Source organism: Castor canadensis, chromosome 15, assembly GCF_047511655.1.
Source record: "Castor canadensis chromosome 15, mCasCan1.hap1v2, whole genome shotgun sequence".
Lineage (NCBI taxonomy): Eukaryota > Metazoa > Chordata > Mammalia > Rodentia > Castoridae > Castor > Castor canadensis.
In genome coordinates this window covers 94,638,538-94,662,814 of record NC_133400.1, presented here as the reverse complement: position 1 = coordinate 94,662,814, position 24,277 = coordinate 94,638,538, and the positions used below count along the sequence as shown (strand labels likewise).

At 36.1% G+C, this 24,277-nt stretch overlaps 1 protein-coding gene across 7 annotated transcripts in view; it reads right to left on the bottom strand.

Annotated features, from left to right (window-relative positions):
* The window catches only part of Larp4b (La ribonucleoprotein 4B), a 91,939-nt gene that overhangs the window by 54,566 nt on the left and 13,096 nt on the right, over positions 1 to 24,277 (bottom strand). For 3 of the 7 annotated variants that reach the window (XM_074056762.1, XM_074056761.1, XM_074056760.1), the window contains exons 2-3: positions 6,154 to 6,273; positions 5,075 to 5,134 (exon numbers count right to left, since the gene is read on the bottom strand). In XM_074056762.1, coding sequence (XP_073912863.1) covers positions 5,075 to 5,134; positions 6,154 to 6,234 — 141 coding nt within the window. In that variant the 5' untranslated portion in view covers positions 6,235 to 6,273. Of the gene's footprint in view, positions 1 to 5,074; positions 5,135 to 6,153; positions 6,274 to 13,357; positions 13,798 to 24,277 lie in introns of those variants that run through there. The other 4 variants (XM_074056763.1, XM_074056759.1, XM_020160914.2 and 1 more) reach the window with 4 other exon arrangements.

Here is a 24,277-nt window from a genome sequence, read left to right as displayed (position 1 = left end):
TAAATTAATAGGTGAATCATCCATTTGACTTCCTAATACTGAAGCATGGCTAGTTCTTCCTTTGGGAATACCACACATGCATTGCAGTGAGTCACTGCCTATGTTAATATTTAACTTAGGGAGTAGGTCAATATTATGCAATGCACTACTTTCTGTGTAATCTTTGGGGAATTTGGTGTAAGCTTTTGTCCTTAAAGACTCAGCTTGCAGGTTATCAATGTTTGCTTCACATGGTGGATCACTGTGGATCAAAAGCTCAGAACTAGGTTCAGGTTTCTCACTAAATACTTCTTTTGTTTCATTTGGGCCCAACACATCCTGGAGTGACAGCTCTTCCTGCTGCATCTTTAACTCTCCTGCTTCTTGTATGGCATCCAAGACTGAGCATTCTTTCCTGTTATCTAGAAGCCAATCCACTCTGTATACTTCAGAAGCAACAGCTGAATGACTTTCTTCTCCTGCAGCTGCTCCATAAATGGGAGTGTAGAATCCTTCTTCTATATTCAGGCATTCAAGATCTATAACACATATACTATAAAACTCATTCTCTTTTGAGTTCTTACATTGTTTTTCACCAACCCAAAGAGGACTTTCATATTGTAACTCCCTATCAAACACATCTGAAGAGTTACTCTCATTAAAACTACTGATTTGAACATTTACCACTCTTTCTTTCTCTATTAAAGAATTTTTACAAGTGGACAAATAACAGCAAAGATGATCACTTAACATTTCCTCTTGCAGGCCTTGGTCAGAAAATACCGGCACACATAAGAGAGGATGGTCATCTTCAGAACAACCCTGTCTATCACTATCCATGCACAGTGGGTCACAGACACTCTCAGAATTTTGTTCAACAGCAATATCTGAATTCCTGTCACTCTCATCTAAACTTTCATACCTGCTTAAGAACTTATACATTGAAGAGGAAGTAGAATTTGGTGACTGCTTTGGTCTATGATCCTGATTGTGCCGGGTCCTTGTAAAAATTCTATTCCACATATTAATGCCAGCAGCTGCTCTGCTGACTCCATTTTCAACATTGTGAAGCTCCTCACCTTCAAAGGTATCAAACAATGAAGATAAAGTTTTACTTATCTTGTGTTCCGGTTCTTCCTTCTCCACAGATTTTTGTAAGAGCCCAATATTCTCATTATCATTGTCACTATTTAATTCTTTGCTGAAGCAACAACCCATGTTCAAAAACTCAAAAACTCACATTACGATGCTTGTCCTTTTCTGAGCCTCTACAAATACATCTCACACTAACTTGCTAGGGTTTCTGAGGAGAAGCCAACACCCAGATACCAAAAATAACTCTTGCACAGAAGTCACATGTTCCTGCCACTCAAATCCAAATCCTAATAACAACAGAGCCCTGCCTGACAACCATCTATTCCATGTGCTGAAATCCAAATAGTACATGAAATTCAAACATTCAGAATAGCAGCAAAAAAAGAGCTACATATCTTCTTATTTTTAACAACTAAAATTATTATCTCAGAAGAGGAAATTTTAAACTTCTAATATTTCTATAGGGTTTTCAGTATTTTACATTTCATAATATAGTGGTAACCAAAGAAGTTAGTTTGTAAATTCCCCATAAGGAAAACAGCACTAGAAATTTGCGGTTGTATCTCATTTTCTAGCTTCAAAAAATAATGCCTGTGGGTTAAGCATTGCTGTTAGTTCCACCAAGCATGACATTCTCAAGTATTTATGATGAAATAACAAATTATCTAAGATTTGCTTGAAAATACTCCAGAAAATAAAGAAAATATATACATATACAAAATTCTAAACAATTTTGTGTTTAGGAGAAACAGAGTACCCAATGCAAGGGTGACTGACTACTTAAATTCATGATGGGCACATAGGCATTCATATTATTCTCTCCACTCGCCAGATGTCTGAAAATTGTAATTAAGAAAAATGAAAGAGTAAGAAAAAAAATCTACATCTACTTTCACAGTACGAAATCTTTCAAAAACATTTATGCACTGCTGAATAGTCTAACCTGCAAGATAAATACTGTACTAAAAACAGGTAGATGTCATTTGCAAGTAGAATACAGTCATTGGGTAACTTCCTAGAAATTCAAGCTTTCTGATCACTACCCTACTCTCATTCAAGATATTTTATGATGCTAGGGATCAAACCCAAGTGCCTCACACTACCACTGACTGAGCTATATCCCCAGGCAATTTTTTAAAAATATAATGAATGGTTAAGAATAAAGTTACTATCTTATCTGTAACGAAGTTTTGAAATGTTATTTTAATATAGATCAAGCTTACTAAATTGTCTACAGAGAGTTTGGTATACACAGGAGTTAAGATTTTCAAATTTAGCTTTGAAGTTTCACATTCTGATTAGATAAGACTTGGCATGACTTCATATCATTCTTCCCAGGAAATAATTTAACATAAGTGCCTATGCTTAAGATTACTGGCACCTTAAATATCATCATGCACTCGTACCCCTCTCTCCTCCGTTCACTTACGACAAAATACAACAGAATCATTAGTGCAGAAAATGGCTGAGGCCAAAGCATTTATTCCAAGACAATCAGGCAACATGGGCTGTGAAGAGTACAGCAAGACTTAGAATCTAAATGGGCAAATGGGCTTCAGCAGGGGCACAGAATTGCTAAGAGTGATCCTTGCTGCAGACGGAATCTGGGCCCTAACAGGTAAAGAACCTTTAATCAAATGATACTTGCCAAATGCCAGTTATCAGACTGCATTTCTTCCTCAAGAATGAGATTCCATCATAGTGGTTCACTGTCAGAGAGGCTCTCTCTTCAGGTCCAATACTGTCAAAGCCTTCTCCATCCCTTTTTTTGCTCTCACTACAATTCTTCTCAACATCTAAGCAAGATCTTAAGCAGAATGTTATTAACTATATTGAATCCGTCACTTTTGTATATCTGTCCACTGTAACATGACTTTTGTTTCACCCCTTGGAACTGTTCTTGCTAAGGACACAACTGATGACCCACTTTGTTTTAAATCTGTCAAATCATTTGGTTCTTATTTCACTTCACTCCAATTGGCCACTCTCTCCCTCCATTTCAACCCACCACTGCCATGTGGTTTTCTTCTCATCTCTATGACCACTTCCCTTCCTTCATTCCTTACAGTTCCTGAAATACTGGTGGACTCCAGAGTTTCATCATTTTCCCTGCTGCAAATGCAGAGAATTTAATGAAAATCTAGTATTTTAATCCTATTGGTTCAGTATGTTTCAAAAATTGTAGCTCTTTATTACATCAAGGTTAGAGTGTTCAAAATGATTTTCCACTCAAAACAGTCATGTCTATAGTCTGTATCTAAAGTTCACATAAAATTTAGTAACACAACTTTTCATGTTGTATTGGGGCTAGTAACAAGTATTTGTGAATTCCATGTTAATCTGTGAACAACCTCTCCATAGAAGGTGTCTTACCCATCTTTATCTTTATAGCTGGTACTCAGCTTTGTTGAACATGAATCTTCAAATTTAATTCAGAAAGTACTACCTGTTTACTAGATGAAAAGCACTGAGCTAGCTACAAAAAATAAACAGGACACAGAAAGGGCAAATTCACAGAGACAGAACATACATTTGTGATTGTCCACAGATAGGGGTAGAACAGGAATAAACTGGAAATGGGCCTGAAAGTGCTCTTTAAAAGCTGGGTGTAGAGTTTTTGCACGGGTGGCTCATGCCTGTAATCCTAGCTACTCAGGAAGGCAGAAATCAGAAGGATCGTGGTTCAAAGGCAGCCCAGACAAATAGTCCGAGAGACCCTATCTTGAAAAACCTTCACAAAAATAGGGCTGGTGGAGTGGCTCAATGTGAAGGCCCTGAGTTCAAGCCCCAGTACCAAGAAAAAAAAAAAAAAGCTAGGTGTAGGGCCACTTGCCTGTCACCCCAGATACTGAGGAGGCTAAGGCAGGATGAATTTGAGTTCAAGGTCAGTCCTGACTACACAGCAAGACACTGTCTCACCGGCCCCCACCAAAAAGGTCTAAGACTACATTATAGTGATGGCAACACAACTTAGTAGACCTAGTAATATCATCAAATTATATTCTTTAAAACCAATGTAAATGATAAAATGATGGAATATAATAGTGTGGTGTCTTCCATTAAAAAAAAAAAAAAAATATATATATATATATCATGATAGTAAAAAGATTACCACAGCCCCTGAACAAGGATGACATACAATTTCATGAAGTGTTTTTTGTAAGTGAAAGACTGTAACTGTCAATGACATATTACAGAAATTGGGTATTTATAGCACCCAACTGCATCAGAAACAGTTTAAACGAAGTCTTGTGAACTAGTAATACATCAGCACCATTTATTAATGTGGGGGTCATTTTAATTAATAATAAATGCCCAAAATATAGAACTTTAACCAAAGTTAATGCAAAATGGGAATGGAAGAGACTTAAAATTTTTAGTAGAAGTACCTAAAAAACATATACCAACCAAATATGAGAACTTCATCCAAATCTACTTTAAAGCAGTAACTTCAATCCACACTCTCCATTAATTTCTACATGAATTTGGAGAATCAGATGATGCTTACTATAAATTATTTAAGACTTAAAGATACTTAAAAGATAAACTGAATTTGGAATATTCCAGATCCACTTCATATAAGTGTATGTATAAATGATTAAAATCAGGATTTAAAAAAATAAAATCAATGGATTTTCATTTCTTTTTTTTCTATTACTTACCATTTTTCTTGTGTACTCTGAAGAACACAGGCTTATTAAAATGTGAAACTAATCACATATACAACAGCTTAATAATGAACCATTAAAAACACTGTGATAAAAACACTGTCAATATATTTGGCACAGTGCTGTTACTGAACACACACAGGACAAAAAAGGATATGCAGTACTGACATTTATTATACCCAGGGGCACCATGATGAATGAGTCCTCCTGCCACATTGTTGACAAACATTTACATTTTCTAACTTTTTCACAATAAGCACTTGTTGTAAAAAGAGATCTGTGAGCCCCAGCTGTGATTAAATAATCTGTGATTAATTTCAGAAATGAATTACCTGACTCAAAGCTGGGATGGAACTTGTTTGAGAAGTGGTTTGAGATATAGGACCATTCATCTGTAAAATTGAAAACAACAAAAATACCATCACTACAAATATTAAGAAAACACAATTTCAAACCACCAGTAATTAAACAAAACCAAATTTACTGAGAAATACACATTTTTACATGACAAGTTCATATATTCCTAAATTATTCAGAAGGATTTAGGAGCCTTAAAATTTATAATTTTGAGATTCTGACTGAACATCACAAATAAAATTCCTGATAATTTCAAAGGAGGAAATGAAGAAAAGCTACATTTCCAAATGTTATTTAGAAACTTTAGTTATTAGTTGATAGGATAAAATTTTTAAATGGACAAAAGTATTTAAACTTTTAAAAAGTGTACAAAATCCAAATTAACTCTTCAAATATGCTTTACTATCATGGCTGTGAGGTTAGTATTTATAACTGAATTTTCTTGACTTTAAATACAAAGCTTTAAGTATCTTGAGTTAAAGACAGCCTTTTGTTTACTCTCACCTAGTCCTCACAGTTTCTTGTCCCCTAACATTTTTTTCAGATTAACAAAGTTCAGTACACAGCACTCCAACATAAAATCTAGTTGAATTTTACCTGAAAACAGATCAAGACCCTTATGTCAGAGGAGTCCTTCTCTACCCCAGGGAATGTCACATGTGGATGCCAGGAAAAGTGTAAACAAACAGGCCTTGCTCAGTTCTCCCTGGTTCACTGCAGTTTGAGCGCACTTCATTTTGTCTTAACCATGCTTCTCCCAATCTCCCCTCTGCATTACTGCATAACTACTAGTTCCCCTATAAAGGCTGCTGTGCCATACAAAATTTCTTACTAAACAAATGTGTATGCTTTTCTCATATTCATCTGTCTTTTGCTATAGGGATCTCAGCCAGGAACCTCCAATGAGTGAGAAGTCCTTGTTTGCTACAAGAATGCACTATTTGTACGTAGATCCTAAGATACTTTCACTGTTACTGTCTGAATGCATTCTTAAGTCCAATGTAGAGTTCTTTATCGGAAAGAGAAATGGATGCCCCTTGCCCTGTCCACCTACCAGATGAGAGCTGTCCTTGCCCTCCTGGACTCGCTGCGCCTGCGGTTCAGCCACAACTTTAGCGTCCTGATCAGAAGTCATGGGCTCCACTGGGAGAAGTTTAATGCTAACCTCAGGATGCTATAAAATGAAAAAGATAGTAAAAAGTCATTTGAGAGACATATTATATATTTACTCTTGAGATGAAACTGCTAAGTCTTAAAATCCTCAATTTTCCCACTTGTTTATCCTTTTGTGTTCTTGATATTTTAAAGAATTCTGTCCATAAAACATTCCTTACTCACCAAAAAGTAATACTCATTTCTTTAGTTAAGTTTCTTCTTTTGGACCAATTTGGTGAGACTGATAATATTGAAAAATGTAGAACAATGTGCTAACATAGAAAAAAGCTACTCATTCCCAAAATTCGCATTTTTAAGATATAAGCAATTTGTATAATGTTAATAACAAAAACCCAAATAACCTAACTTTAAAATGTCCAAAGAACCTGAATAGACATTTTCCCAAAAAAGACATGAAAATGACCAACCAATATGTAATAAAAGACTCAACATCACTACTTTTTAGGAAAAGGCAAATCAGAGCCATAATAAGACACCACTTCATACTTATTGGGATGGGTATTATCAAAAACACAAGAGTTAACAAGTGTTGGTGTGGGTATGGAGAGCAGGGAATCCTGTACAACGCTGGCAGGAATGTAATGGGTACAAATGTTATGGGAAACAGCAGGAAAAGGCTTCAAAAAATTTAAAATAGAACTACTATAGTATGTGACCCAGCAATTCCATTTCTTGATAAATATCCAAAGAAAATGAAATGAACACCTTATAAAGATATCCCAGTTCACTGCAGTATTATTTGAAACATCAAGGTATGGAAACAACTCAAGTATTCATCAATAATGACCAGATAAAGAAACTGTGGGGTGTACACACACACACACACACACACACACTGAGAGAGAGAGAGAGAGAGAGAGAGAGAAAGAAATACTATTCAGCCTTGCTATATGTTCAACATGATGAACCTGAAGTTAACAAGATGGATCAAATAATCCATGAAAGATAAAGTACTGCATGACCTCACTTATATGTGCAATCTAATTTTTAAAAACACATAGAAACAGAATGGTGGATGTTACCATGGAATGGGGGGGTTGATGGGGAGATATAGGTCAAAGGTCACAAAAGTGCCCCCATGTAGGACTAAGCCTAGTGATCTAACATACAACATGAGGACTACAGGTATAATATTATATGTTATATAATATTACAATAATATTGTATCATACACTGGAAATTTGCTAAGAAAGTAGATTTTACACTATACAGGTTCCTCAAAAAACTAAAAACAGATCTACATTAGGACCCTGCCATACCACTCTTAGGCATATATCTGAAGGAATGCAACTCAATATAACAAGAGAGATACCTGCCTATCCACGTTTGTTGCAGCTCTCTCTACAACAGCCAAACTGTGGAATCTGCCAAAGTGCCCAACAATTGGTGAATGGAGAAAATAAACACAAACAAACAAACACACACACACACACACACCCCAGGGACTATTACTCAGCCACAGGCAAATGGATGGAACTGGAGATTATTATGCTGAATGAGATAAGTCAAGGTCAAAAGGCCAATAAGCATGTTCTTGCTCATTTATAGAATGTAGACCTAAAACGATAATGTTGTTAATGAAACCCACCAAACAGTTTGGAAAAGGAGGGAAGGGGAGTGGGTGGGAAAAAAAAAAGAAAAATGGGGGAAGAGGGAGACTAGGAATGGGAATATAATGGAGATGAACTTGTTAAAGGTACACTGCACGCATGTATGGAATTATCACAATGAAATCCCTTCATATTAATATATAATAAACAAAAAATTTTTTAAAAGAAGTAGAGCTGGGCGCCGGTTGCTCACGCCTGCAGTCCTAGCTACTCAGGAGACAGAGATCAGGAAGACAGCAGTTTGAAGCTAGCCTGGGCAAATAGTTTGCGAGACCATAATCTCAAAAATATCCATCACAAAAAGGGCTGGTGGAGTGACTCAAGGTGAAGGCCCTGAGTTCAAGCCCCAGTATCACAAAAAAAAAATAAATAAAGTGGATTTTAGGTGCTTTGGTACACATAAAAATGGGTAACAATATGAGATGATGAATATATTGGCTTGACTATAGTGACCACTTCACTATGCATATAAAAAATGCTATACACCTTAAATTACATACCAAAAAAAAAAACCTCCAGAAAATTACAGAATCAATAAATTCAAGAAATAAAAAGATAGTTTTTGATGAATCCCAAATTCATATACACATAGTTTTTGACTGGTACCATTAATTTTTTTTTTCAAGGACAAAAGTTGTCAGAACAAAATACAATAATTCAAGAAGAATCGCTTCACTAGAAAGAAACAAAAAACAATCTGAGTACAGAGGTACAAACATTCTAGTCTTTTGGAAGGCATTCTCTCAATTCAGTGGTTATATATTGAACTTCACATATAACACCTCATTTAATTTATCCAAATGGCTCATGAGGAAGGGATGGCTTTTATCATTTTCTATCAGGATTCCTACATATCCAGTTCTGACCTTAAGGTATTTCTTCTTTTCATTGCAAGCTATGCTAACTTCACAAACCAGATACCTTTTCAGAGACCTGTGAAAACACAAATATCAAAGGGCCAGAAAAAGAAATTTAACCACAGATATTTTTCATTTCTATAATGCCACTCCTTATTCTCAGTATCCTGCTTATGATTAGTTATCAAAACCCTTGTTTTTTAAACTATCTGAAAGACAAATCTCATCCAACTGTGAAAAATCTGGCTGGGGGTGTGGCTCACGTGGTAAAATGCCTGACTAGCAAGTGAGAGGCCCTGAGTTCAAACTCTAATACCACAAAACAAAAACGAACAAAAAAAACAATTGTCACATCTGTACCTTCAATCACAAAAGCACAAAACCATTAAACACTATACAAGTGATTTGAAAATGCAAACTACAGAGAAGAAATGCATGAAATAAATTAAGTATCAGAGAGATCACTATTTTCTAAAATGTGAAATGAATGATAAATATGCTAAATTTCTTTTTTTTTAAGACGGTACTGGGCTTTGAACTCAGGGTCTCACATTTGGAAGGCAAGCACTCTACCACTTGAGCCACTCCATCAGTTCAAATACGCTAAATTTCAATAGTTATGTAGTTTGTTTTTTCAGTATGTATCTTTTCTTTGTATGCGTGTGGTATCAATGTCTTCTTGTTAAGCTAAGAAAAAAGTGATTCCATTTAAAGAAAATTAAGTATTGGTATAAATGCTACTGGGACACAGCAAAATCCTTTTAAGAAGAATATGACTGACCTTCAGAAAACAGATTTAAGTACATCTGGTTCTGATATTCCAGTCACTGATCTTAGTTCTCAAATACGCTGAAGAATCACTGGAAGAAACTGATTTTGTAGTTTTGAGATTAGATATGCGTAATTTTTAAAAGCTACAAAGACACTCTGAAACATCTAAGCAAAGAACTACTACAAAGCCTTTCCCTGTGCCTGCCTCAAGAAACGGTGAAGCAGCATGCAGGGAGCACAGCTTTGGATCAGATGGACTTAGTTATGTAAGAGACTGACGTGTCACTAAGTGTCAATTCTCAGAAAACCATCACACTCAGAAAATAAAGTGCAGATTAGCACCCAAATTAACAAGTTAGAAATGCTTTTACCAATATTAACTTCTAGATTTTTAAGATAATGAAAAACCTGACATTTGTTCTTAAGGACCTAACTTTGGTTGAAAATAAGATGGCACCCAAAAGGAGTGAGAAACTGACTGGAAGAGTCCTTTACTAGGCACCCTACCTGTATTTTTTAGACAATTAGAAATTATGTACCTCCTGATAGAAATACTAACACCACCATACCGAGTAAGAGAGAGACAGAGAGAGAGAGAGAGAGAGAGAGATGTGATTCATGCTTCCTATTTTTTTGTTATTTTTTGCAATGCTGGGGATGGAACTCCAAGACTTGTGCATGTTAGGCAAGCACTCTATACTCCCAGCTGGAGGCCCCTAAATCTTTTTACAAATTTACAGCAAATAAAAGGGACAGAGGAACATTAAGGGGTTATATGCTGTGGGAAATTACTAAACAAGAAACCTGGCTTCAACACAAAAGGAGACTAAAGATACAAACTGGTAAGTGAAACTATAGCTTTATTTGAATATATGAATCAAACCAACTATATTCTTTTTTTTAAAAAATCACAGAAATTAACGCTATCTGGATATTTAAGAATACTAAAAAGTTGCTGTACTTTCTCTGATGTGATAATGATGTGGTTATGGTTAACTTAAAAAGGTAAATCTCTTAAATATATACGTTAAAATACTCATAGGGGAAACAATGTGATATATGGAATTTTCTCAAAACAGTATCTGGAGCAGAGACAGGGAAATTCAAAAGTGTTAATCCTGAAAGGGGATACGGAGTGTGTTCATTAAATACTTGACCTACTTCTGTACATCTGAAATTTTCTGTAATGAAAGGTTTAAAAAGTAATCTTGGCATAATCTTAGCACAGCAATGCTCATTTGACCATTCTAAATCCTTTCAAAAGAGAAAATAATCTTTACAGTAATATATCTCTTAATTAACTGAATTGATATAGCTTTTCCAAAAAGTCCTGCATCTCAGAAGTTTTCCACAGAAGAGCTACTGACATTACCCAATTTAAATACTAAATTAAAAAAAAACACAAAGCATCAAAACAAGACTTTATTACCTAATGTTTGAATATAGAGTGGGATTTTAAAGTATGTAGATTCAAGTACTAACAAGTTTCAATAAATAACAAAATCACATTTTCCATTATTTTGAGATTTATACTATATAAACCATTGCTCTGGTCAAGGCCAAAAAAGTCTCTAGATTGTAGAGAAATATTCAAGGAGGAAAACCCCATAGCCAAAGCAACATATTTCCTGGAATAAGGCCTCACAGTTTGAGGTAACCCTCTTCCCACACCCCCATATCTCATATCTTTCACAAAGCCTTACTGAATTGTAGGAAAGGGGTTATTTTCCTGATTTGATTTAATCTCTTTATAGATAAAGCAAAGAGCAGTAAATGCAGCCTCTATGCTAGCAGTGCATGTTTAATCCCATTGTCAAAGTTACAGTGAAAAAAGGAAGTTTTAGCCATCTTGTTCAACACTTGGGAGAGTGTGTACTAGACCTTAGATCAGTTTCCAAGGAATTCTTTTCAGGGCTGGTAGAGTGGCTGCAGTGTTAAGAGCGTCTGCCTAGCAAGCATGAGGCCTTGCCAACAACAAAAAAAATTATTTTCATATATATGAGAAATGTTTCATAATTAATACTATGGTCTTTCATAAAACAAGCTCAAACAACTATGTATCAGGTAGCATAACTATTCAGAGACTGTGATTTTAAAAGATGGTATTTGCACACAAAATTCACCAAACCTTAAACTGCACTAATCAGACTTGTTTTTTGAGGTAAATATTGGCATGGTTATTTTGAAATTATTTTATTTTATTATAGACACATATACATACATATATATACATATACACATGCACACTATTTAAGACAAAGTACAAGTTATACTAATATTATGTACACAGATTTTCTACATGTAATATAGATATAAGTATAAAAATTTGTAAGTTAAATGAAATCCACACAATCTCTTTTTAAAATTGGAAATATGATTTTTAAAAACTAAACACAGACATTAGGGGATTCATCAGGTTTCCCACAAATGTCCTTTGTTATTCCAGGATTCAATCTAGGATCTCCTATTGCATTAGTTGTCATTTCTGCTTAGTCCTCTCCAAACTGAGAGTTCCTCATTGCTTATCTTTCATCTATACTTTTTAGGAGTACTGGTTGATTATTCTCTACAACATTTTCTATTTAAGAATAGACATCTTCTTACAGGTCCTCATACAGTGAAAGCAAGGAAAATACAGAAGCTGTCTGGTCTTGTTATGAGAGCACTGGAGCCCTGGAAGAGGAAGTGAGGGCTCTTGATGACCAAAGACAGGATAATGTGAAGATCAAAAAGAATTAACGTAATACAAGTAAGGTATATGAAAATCCATAATGGCTATAAAAATCACCACTACCACCCTGTTCTTGCCTTTGGAGGTTGTTATGACACCAACTTGTTATTCTAATGATTCTTAAGGGAAAACATTCATGCAGTCTGTCTTTTTAAAATGAGCTACATTTTATAATAATCAACTAATCAAGACAAGAAGAACCACAGTAAACAGAGGGTGAAAGAATACAAAAATCGAAATATTCCAATATTTAATACCAAGCATGGTGACACATGCCTGTAATTCAAGCACCTTATACTAAGGAGACTGGGGTCAGAGGATTCGAGTTCCAGGCCAGCCTGGCTACATAAACAAGTCCTCTCATACAAAACAACAAAATCTAAATATCTTATGAAATATGAAGGCACTGATGATTAATGGCTCCTAAAATTATTAAGTGAAGAAGTGACAGGATATTTACAAATGGTAAATCTGGCATTGACTGGAGCTACTTCTTCAGTATTATAGCTAAAATTTGAACTCTAGGCATTATATTCTTGATGTGATAAAACAGTAATATCCCTGACACATTCTAGCCAAAAAAGAACTGCATTTAATCACACCTCTAGGTCTGACTCCCAATTTAAAAAGAATTCTGAGGAAATACTTGTTAAATAACAAGCTATTTGGATAAACAAGTACCCAAAAATGTGGGGCAAGACAGATGACCTCACTTTTAGAGCAAATAAAACATTTTTAAGAGGGAGAGATTTTTATTGCTATAAAACACAAAAGCTTTAACCAAAATATCTTAATGTAATGTGAGAATTGTATTTGGATGCTGAGTCAAGTAAATTATGTTTAAAATGACATTTTGGACACAGGAAAAACTAAACATTACATGGGTAATAAAGTACATTACAGAATGATTGTTAAATTTTCTTGAGTTCAATCAGGGTGTTGCAGTTAGGTTATTTTAAATGGCCCTCTCTATAAAACACATAAACCAAAATTACTTATGAGCTAGGCACAGTGAGTCTGGAGGACCATGAGACTAAAGGTAGCCTGTACTACATACTAAGATCATGTCTCAACTGAGAACCGACAAGTATCAGAGACAAATGGCATTCTTACCCTTGACATCTGGTCTTTGGGGTGGGGAGAGGAGATGGAGTATGGATGTCTCTTTTTTTTTTTTTTCCTCAAAAAAGTGGCAATTTTGATGGCAGCATAGACCATAAGGGAGTTGCATTTTCCTTAAAGAAGAAAAATAAGTTGAGAAATACCAAATTTCTTGGTTGTTATGCATGGAGAGTATTGAATGGTAAAATACTATTCCTACTAATTGTGAATTTGGCTAGTGTTGAGGAAAGAGGAGGAGTCCTGGGTTGGGAGGCATGTGGGATGAAATATTCATTCAGATAAATGAGAAAGGGCACTTGAAAATAAATTTTGATTTTGAGCCAGGAGAAAAACTTGAAATGTAGACTTATTTAAGTTGGGGGAAAAGCAGAGTGAGACATGTTCTATGAAAGACTTGTTTTTTTTTTTTTTATTTCGATGAGAATAATACTTAAAAAACTAACTGTGGCTCAAAGAATTGCACTTAAAAATATTTATGTGCACCTTGCTACTTTTTACCCTGCAATGGTGTATTAACAATTCATAGTATTTATTTATTCTTCTATGATCCTTCCACATCAATAGTATTTATCATGTGTTAAGGTCATGGGTTTTATGTACAGATTTTTTAATGCCTTTAAAATTCTGTTTTATAGATTAACTTATACTGTGTGCCAAGTGTTTAAAGGTTTATTTCCCAACAAGTATGAAAGAAATATTGATCTAGCTGAGCTGCTTAGGTTTTTGAAAGATCACCTGGATATTTTCAGTTGCATCATCCCTGTATTTAAATTGAGTTTTAATAAATTGCTTCAGTCCAAAAAATAGTACAATAGTTTTAATATAGTATCAAAGAATAATATTCCAAAGTCATATGAAAAGACTACCATAATAGTCCTCACTTTTCCAATACTCTCTCTGTGAAGCAAGGTTTTCTTCATATATCAAAGTAACACCTCGCTAACAGATGAAATGCAGTAGCACACCAAAATCTAGCAAAAATTCTATTAAGTCAGACATTATTTATAAAAACAGAAAAACATTTATTCCACTAAATTTTTAAAAAGTTGCCCATTTTTCATAAAGTTACGTATGAGTTTGAAATTACTACAGGAAAATATTTTTAAATATAAAAATATATATGACAAAGATAAACCACATTATCTAAAACCTTTGGAAATCTCCAGTTGTATTTAAAAGTCTATGGAATGTCTCTGACCAAAAGACTGAGAACCTGTGCTCTAAGTAACACCTAAAAACCTAGTTCTACGGATAGATGCCCATGTGTGTAGATGAGAAGACTTAACAGGTTCGTGGATAATAAGGCATGATGTTTTCATGATACCAACAGTCTGTAGACTTACCTACAGATTCAATGTAACCCGTATTAAACTCATCCTGTATTTTTCTTTTTACACAAACTTTCTGTAAAAGTTAATGGGCTCAAGGAAATGCAAATTAAAACCACACTAAGATTCCACCTCACCCCTGTTAGAATAGCCATCATTAGCAACACCACCACCAACAGGTGTTGGCGAGGATGCAGGGGAAAAAGGAACCCTCTTACACTGTTGGTGGGAATGTAAAATAGTACAACCACTCAGAAAAAAAATTTGGAGGCTACTTAAAAAGCTAAACATAGACCTGCCATATGATCCAGCAATCCTACTCCTGGGGATATACCCAAAGGAATGCAATACAGGTTACTCCAGAGGGACCTGCACGCCCATGTTTATTTCAGCACTATTCACAATAGCCAAGTTATGGAAACAGCCAAGATGCCCCACCACTGACGAATGGATCAAGAAAATGTGGTATCTATACACAATGGAATTTTATGCAGCCATGAAGAAGAACGAAATGTTATCATTCGCTGGTAAATAGATGGAATTGGAGAACATCATTCTGAGTGAGGTTAGCCTGGCCCAAAAGACCCAAAATCGTATGTTCTCCCTCATATGTGGACATTAGATCAAGGGCAAACACAGCAAGGGGATTGGACTTTGACCACATGATAAAAGCGAGAGCACACAAGGGAGGGATGAGGATAGGTAAGACACCTAAAAAATTAGCTAGCATTTGCTGCCCTCAACACAGAGAAACTAAAGCAGATACCTTAAAAGCAACTGAGGCCAATAGGAGAAGGGGACCAGTAACTAGAGAAAAGGTGAGATCAAAAAGAATTAACCTAGAAGGTAACACACATGCACAGTAAATTAATGTGAGTAAACTCCCTGTATAGCTATCCTTATCTCAACTAGCAAAAACCCTTGCTCCTTCCTATTATTGCTTATACTCTGTCTTCAACAAAATTAGAGATAAGGGCAAAATAGTTTCTGCTGGGTATTGAGGGGTTGGGGGGGAGAGGGAGGTGGAGGAGTGGGTGGTAAGGGGGGGGGGGCAGGGGGGAGAAATGACCCAAGCATTGTATGCACATATCAATAATAAAACAACAAAAATTTTTTAAAAAGTTAATGGGCTCACTCTTTAATTTCTATGAAAACATAAGGGTCAAACAATCTTGAGTAAGAACAAACCTGAAGGTTTCAAATCTTAATACAAAGCTTCAGTAACGAAGATAGTGTGCCACTGGCACTGGATAGATACAGATCAATGAAACAGAAATAAAAATCACGATGTGAACCCTTATATTTATGGACAATTGATTTTTAATAAGGATGTCAAGGCCATTCAATGGAGAAAAATCATCTTTTCACCAATGGTGCTGGGACAGCTGGGACAATGTAAACCAATTAAAGGATAGACACCTACGTCACACATACACAAAAATTAACTCAAAATGAATCAAAGACTTTAACTTAAGAACTAAGGCTGTAACATTTGGAAGAAAACACACCAGGAAATCTTTGTGAAGTTGGGTTAGACAGGACACCAAAAACTTTTGAATTTGAAAGTACACTGTCTTAATCATTATTTTGTTACTAAAACAGAATACTTGAGATTGGGTGATCTAAAGAATAAAGGTTGGATTGAGAGGGTAATCTGGTAGCGACATTAACCGCCAGGGTTGATTTGGCTGATCTGGTTGGCTAGGCGGGTGTCCCTTTCCTCAATGCTTTATGTGCGTCCCTCCTGAAGCTGTGTGCTAGGTCGAAGAGGACGACCATCCCCTTTAGAGGAGGCCAGTTCTTTGGTCAAGGGAATAAGTGCAACTGTGCTCCCTTGCTAGAACCGCCAAATAAGCTCTCAAGAATAAAGGTTTATTTTAGCTCATGGTTCTGGAGGCTAGAAATCTAAGAGCATGAGGATGACACCTGCTTGGCTTCTGGTGGAAAGAGGAGAAGGGCAAGTAGACATGCAGAAAAGAAAAACATGAGGGGTAGCCTCACCTTATAACCTGTCCTCATAGTGATTAATCCAGTCCTGGTAACTAATCTAGTCCAGTGAAAGTGGTATTTGACATTAATGACTAATTCCTTCTTAATGACCTAATCACCTCTTAAAAAGTCCCAGTCTCTCAATATGCCACAGTGGAAATCAAATTTCAAATGTGAGATTTGGAAAGGACAAGCCATATTCAAATCATAACACAAACCATCAAGAAAGTGAAGACAACCCACAGAATGTAAGAAAACATTTGCAAACCATGTATCTGAAGAGGGACATAATTACTAGAACCCAGTGAGACAACCACTTTAAAGCTGGCAAAGGATCAGAGCAGACATCTTCCTGAAGAAGATATGGCAAATGGCCATAGCACATGAAATGATGCTCCACGTCATCAGTCATTAAGGAAATGCAAATCAGAATGTGAGATACTACTTTGCACCCTCTGGGATGACTACAATAATAATAAAAGTAATTTAAAAAACCAAGTAAAAACAAACGTTGGGGGGGGGGCCTGGTGGGGTGGCTCAAGTGGTTGAGTGCCTGCCTAATCAGTGTGAGGCCCTGAGTTCAAACCCCAGTGCCACCAAAAGAAAAAAAGTCAACTAAAACATATGTTGGTGAGGATATGGAGAAATTGTAATCTTCATACATTTTACTGGTGGGAATGTAAAACTGGGCAGCCACTTTGGGAAACAGCTTACAATTTCTCAAAATGTAAGTTACCATATGACCCCAAAATTTCACTGCTAGGTATATGTTCAAGAAAACTGAAAATACATATTCTCACAAAACCTTACATGTAAATATTCACAGCAACATTATTCATGAGAGCCAAAAAGTGGAAACAGCTCAAATAGTAAACTATTAGAGATTAAGAATCTCTCCCTCTTTGTAAGTGTGCCTGGCTTACTTAGTTGATTTTCAAATATCAACAATGAAGAATCATAATTTGGGAATTTGATATTTCCAAAATAAAGATAACAATTTTCTAAACAGCATACAATTCTCTCTTTTCTTAGTATGAAGGGGTAATGTGGAAACCTAGAACCAAAACCCAGAAAGGAAAAGAAATATTCAGATTCCTATTATGTAAAGATTACTCTAAGTGCTTTACATGTTACCAAATTAATCTTCATTGTTGGATTTCATGCCCATTTGTAGAGTAGGAAACTGGGTTCAAAGATAAGGTCACAAAGCTAGTAAGTTCAAAGCTGAATATAGTTTTACTTTGCAACTATATATGCATTTTATGTTATTTTATATTTATATTTAATATTTACATTTTATTGATATATTTGTATTATATATTTATACTACATATTTTAATTTTTATATTCATATTTGCTTTCAACATGTACTTAGAGATCATAAGTAAAGTAGGTGATTCACCCTGTCAATCCTCATCAATGGGCATATTTTCCACTATACTTGACCTCAGAGTTTTCTTAGTTTTCATTCCTTCTTCCCTTTACAGTGATACTTATTGCACCGATGTGCCTATTATGGCATTGGCATATAAAGATATACTAAATAATCCTTTTTATACAACAAAAACTGTGATCTGATGCAATACCAGAATAAAAATTAGCTGTGTTGAGAGCTGATATAATGCAACTTAGTAAGGGACTTAAGTGTATTGATAATTGCTACATTATAAGTTCACCTAGGAAGTTAAATTGACAATGAGGTTCTACTATATGTAAAGCCAAATATAAAACCTCCCCTGAATCTAAAAATATTCATCTAACATCCAATGTAACTATTAGCATCATTTTACAAAACAGTAACTGAGTAGTAGACTAAAGAAGAAAACAGTTTTACCTAAGTAAAATAGGCTGCTAAGAACTACCGTATGAGTTCCTCTGGGAATCAATTAAAAAAGTCAGAATGTGTTACTTTCAGCATGCAAATGTGTTTAGATTTCTTTGAAACTAAATTCACTAAAAACCCCAAGAAGTCAAAGCAAGTCATTAAAGCACAATTTTTAAAGCAGCATTTTAGGATTGAAAGAAAGGATAATTCTTTTCTTTTTAGGGTTACAGGGCCTGTGCTTCCTAAGCATTCACTCTACCACTTGAGCCACACCCCTATCCCTTTCTGCTTTTATTTTGGGGATAGGGTCTTGTGTTTATGCCCAGATTGGCCTGGCCCATGATCCCCCTACTTAAGCTTTCTTCTATCTCTGGGATGACAGGCTGGCTCGTTCTATTGCTTAAGATAGGGTCTATGGAATTTTTACCCAGGCTGTCCTCAAACCTCCATCTTCCTGATCTTCACCTCCTGAGTACCTAGGATTATCGGTGCCAATCACTGCACCTAGCTGAAGGATGTTTCTTAATAACAGAAACATTCTTTTATGAACTCAATATGGCCATCTCTTTAAAAAAAAAAAAAAAAAGGAGATGTAAGAAAATATAGCAGGAATTAGTTCCTCATTAATTTTCTTTGAGTTTTATCTCATAGCTGCCAGCTAGCACTTCTGATTATCTAAAATGCATATTCTTGTTTCACACAAAAAAAAAATCTGTGGGGGGATAACTTAGGGCAGGCACACACCTTGCTCAAATTATATGCTCAAATCTGTAGACCTGAATAGTGGAAACATTTACAGAGCAAGTCTGTTTTTAGGAGAAATGTTATTCTAGTTCTTTGTTTTGTAAGATTTGGTATCTCTATGATACTCCATTCTTTTCAATGAATGTTCTTACAGTAAATGTGTCACTCAAAGATACTGCAGATGAAAGAAAAATCCAATCTCAGTAGCTATTTCATTATACATTTAAACTTGCATCAGCACAGGAGTATTCCTAAACAAATGCTGCCAATAAACTTCAAGATTGATTATTTTTACTTCCTTTTTTATGTGTATACTTGTGTTTCTATAGAAAAGGCCAGCAATGGGAAAATGTAATTTATCTTTAATAAATTGAATTGGTTATGCTCCCAAGGAACAAAAGCAAAAACAAGATGCAAAAGATTATTTGTTAGCAAACTCTCATTAGAAAATACCTACATAAACTGGGCAAAGTAGCTCATGCCAATAATCCTAGCTAGAGAGATTGGGAGAATCGAGATTTGAGGCCAGCGTGGACAGAGTTTGTAAGATCCTATTTCCAAAACAACCAGAGCAAAATGGACTGGAATGTGGCTCAAGCAGTACAGTGCCTGCTTTGCAAGTGGAAAGCCCTGAGTTCAAACCCTAGCCCCCCCCCCACACACACCCCCTCCAGCTTTAAGTCCTGTGACTGGGTTTATGGTACATTAGCTTCTAGAGAGAACAATTTTTTGATAAGATCACTTTAGCTAGGATTCTTATCAATATATAATACAAAACAAAAAGAGAGTTTAGATCACCTCATAATCCCTCTTGTTAGAAGAGAAGTACTTTACCCATCAAACTGACAAACTCCAAACCACCACCACTCTTGGTTATACTGCACAAGTCCAAAGCTGCAGTATGTAGGGAATCACAGCCTGGCAAAATGCAGCCCTTCTGCTCTCAGAGCACAAATTCTTGCTCCTATCCTGTGCCTCTTCCAATAAAAAGCAGCTTGTGAAGTCAGTCTATAAGGTCTTCACATACTTTCACAAAAAGGGAAAAGCAACTGGGAAAGTAGGCAGCTGTATTAAGATGATCATCCTAAAACACAGGCTTAGACAATTCACATCTCTTCTTTGGGAACATTACTACCAAAAAGTGCTATATCCCAAGCCAGTAGCCTCTCTACAAGGTACAGTGTAGCATATTGACTTCATTTAACCTACAGTGGAAGGAGTAACATTTAAGAAAAACTTTCTAGTAGAAATGCTCGACACTCCATGATTGAAAATCTAGTTGTCCCTGGAGTCCGACCTTGTTTAGAATGTGTTCTGACCTACGTCTTTATTGGAATTTTTTAAGAACAATTCACAGGTTGACAGTGCAATACCAGATGTGTCAAATTTGTCATATCTAACAAAGCAGTCAGTATGCCATGCTGAGAGCTAATTAGACTTTGCCTGTCTTATAGTGTCCCCTCCTATCCAGTCCTGCTCCCAAGTCCTTGTTTTTTAGACCAGTCTGTTCATTTGCTACAAATGCTCTTCCAACTAAACTCTTGCACTTATTCATACCATCTCTTTACTTAGCCACACACTACTCTGCAGATTTGCTGGCAAGCAAAATGCATACAGAAGCTGGGTATGGTAGCTCACATCTGTAATCCCAGTGCTCAGTGGCACAGACAGACAGGAATATTCTAAGTTCAAGGTCAGTCTGGGCTACCTACCTAGTTCTAGGCCAGTCTGAGCTACATAGCAAGACCTTGTCTCAAAATTATTAATAATAAAATATATGGAGTTCAGAGAAGGAAAAGAGCAACTTACTGCTGACATTTCATATACATTCCCTTTTGGTCCTGCCTCTTCATCTTTTCTATTTTAGTTTTATCCAAGGAAACTTCATATATGTAATTTTTCTTTCACTGCACAGCTTTTCTAACTGTTTTGAATGTGAGTTCATTTTCTTGAACCCTCCTTATTGACACCCTCCATTCACTCCTTCATTTATATTTGAAAACAAAAAGTGTCTATCGGCAAACTAGAAGTATTAGTATACATCCACTCCAAGGAAGTCTAAATTAATGTACAACTCAGAAAGGTCTTCCAGAGACCAATGCCCTCTTCAGAAATACACCCCAAACAGAAGAATAAGATACTATGAACAGTGTGTACATAAAATATTAAACCTGTTTTGCTGAAAAAGAAGAAACACACCATGGAGAGTGCACTGCTTTCATTCTGTTGAATGGAAAAGGTCTGTTCACCTTACCCTATGTCTTCAAGGACTCCAGAGTATGTTCTATTATGCTTTCCAATTTATAACTGCAGTCTTTCAAATGAAAATGCATAAAACATAAAGAGTAAGGTGGGAGGTGGTGAGCAAACTCAGAACTTGACATTTTAAAAAGTGGCACTATGTCAAAGCTGGACAGCTCAGAGCTGCTTTAACCCTGTATTACTCAAAGTGGGGCAGGCCTATTCCTAAGAATGGAGTTGGGGAAGCAGAGCTAAAAGCTAAGAATTTTGACTCTTATGTGGGGAAAATGTATTCCAAACTCTAGAACATAAGCTGTTTATACTCTTGAAACAACATAAATGAATTTGGTAAAAAGAACCTTACACCTGAAGCCGACAATATAGTTTCACTTCTTCACCTATAATGATTTCTTAAAATACTATAATCATGGAGTTCCCCAGAATGTTAAGGTAAAAGAAAACTTTGCTTTGGGAAAAAAATAATTCTGATCTGTATTAATCAACCAATAAATCAAAACAAAGCAAGAACATCTTGAAAGTGTAACGAGGGGCAATGAAATGCAGTGGGCCATGAAGAAATTTCAAAGGGTGTACAGAGCTCTAAAGTAATAAAGAGCTGTTTGTTGATGACAAAACAGATGGTAGTCACAAAAATGGCAATCTATCTTCTTCAAGTCTTTACCATAACCCTAACAAGAGCCCTTACTAAATTCCTTAGTCTTGTCATCTGAACACTCAAAAAATTAAAAGCCATTTAGTGAGGGTGGCATGCCTGTAGGAGGCTGAGGCAAGAGGAACACTTTGACCTGAGGAGTTTCAGACAATAATCGAAGACCCCCACAATTAGTTAATTTACAAATAAGCCAGTTGAGGCTGGGTACAGTGGTTGAAGCCTGTCATTCCAGCAACATAGGAGGCGTAGGTAGGAGGATCTCAGTCTAAGGCCAGCCTGGGAGAAAAAGCACAAGTCCCTATCTGAAAAATTACTAAAGCAAAAAGGACTGAGGATGTGGCTCAAGTGGTAAAGTGCTCACAAGTGAGGCCATGAGTTCAAATCCCAGTACTGCTTCCCCCCAAAAGTAATTTAGCAACATTGTAAGTGGCAATGAAGTATGTCCTGTTTCAAGATACATGAATATGCAACCTTTATTTCTTGAATTTAATATTCTTTATATGTATATATAAATGTACAGATACATGTATAGTGAAAGACAGGAAATTATTCCTTAACAATTATAATCCTACATCATCTTGAAAATTATACCACATGAGTATAGACAAGGTACCTAAATATAGCTTGGATATGACAGTTAAAAAAAAAAAAGTCATGAAAATGAATTTTTTTTCAGCAATTCCTACATGAAAGATGGTTTGGAGAAAAACAAAACTACTAATCGAAGGACAAACAGTCCTAACATTAAAACCTCCATCTATGATACAGACCCCATTTCCTCCTATCTTTCCTGATTATCTTCAACCTTTCCTCCTCATCATTTAAAAATGCCCGTGCCTAGTCTGATTCAAAAGACAGAAAGAGAGAGGTGACAGGAGCGGGAAAGAGGACAAAACCAAAAAGGGCCAGGTCATCAACTGAATGCCCTCCTGGCCCAGCTTTCAGTAGGCAGTCCCTCTAACAAGCACCTCCCACAGACTGTTCTGTCTCAACCTGTAGAGAAAATGTTCCTTCCAAGATCACCATCCATCCATCCATCACCAGTCTCCTGCCAGCTCTCAGTGGAATGGGCCTCTCACAGAACAGCACGGGTACAACCAGCCCTCTGAGGCCACTCTTCAGCGTCTGCATCTACTCCTTCCCAACCTCCCTGGGATAGTCTTCCTGTGTACTAAGCAGATAAAAGCTCTCTTACACTCTGCAAGTGAAAGGAACTGTAAAACATAAATTAAATAGGCAATCATAAAAACTAATATATGAAAATTTAACCATTTAACTTGTATTATGTTCCTTTGCTTGGGCTTTCTCCCTAGATTCACTTTGTTCAATGTTCTTATTTCTTTCTCACATAAACTATGTAATTCATCATTTAAATTTTTCGTGGGTTTTTTTTTTTTTTTTTTGAGGTATTGGAGTTTGAACTCAGGGCCCCATGCATACTAGTCAGGTATTCTACCACTTGAGTCACCACACCAGCTTTTTTGGGTTGGATGTTTTCAAGATAGGATCTCTTGAACTATCTCAGTCTGGCCTGAATAGCTAGGATAACAAGTATGAACCACCAGCACCCAGTGTCACTGCTTCTTCCAATTACAACTGAGATACTTGAAAAATAATCTGAATGGCACGATGCTTCTAGAATGATTATTCACCAATTTTGTTTACAATCATTTTATCCACATGCCTAATTTAACAACAGTTTTCTTATGGATTTGTTTCTTTTTCTTTTTTTTTTTTTGGCAGTGCTAGGGTTTGAACTCAGGACCTTGCAACTGCTAGGCAGCACTCTTACCGCTTGAATCATTCCACCGGCCCAAGTGATTTGTTTTTGGGACTGTCCAAAGTTTCCAAATGAATAACTGTTCTTACACCTTTTCGGGTTTTTTTGGTTATCTATTACCACAGTTACCATTTCTTTGTGATGAGAACATTCAAAATTCTCTTTCCTAGCTGTTTTAATTCATAGGACACAGTATTGTTTTATAGAAATAAAACTATGTAACATAAGCCAGGCGCTGATGGCTCACACTTGTAATCCTAGCTACCTGGGAGGCTAAAATAGGTAGGATCATAGTTTGAGGCCAGCCTAGGCAAATAGTTCTGGAGACCCC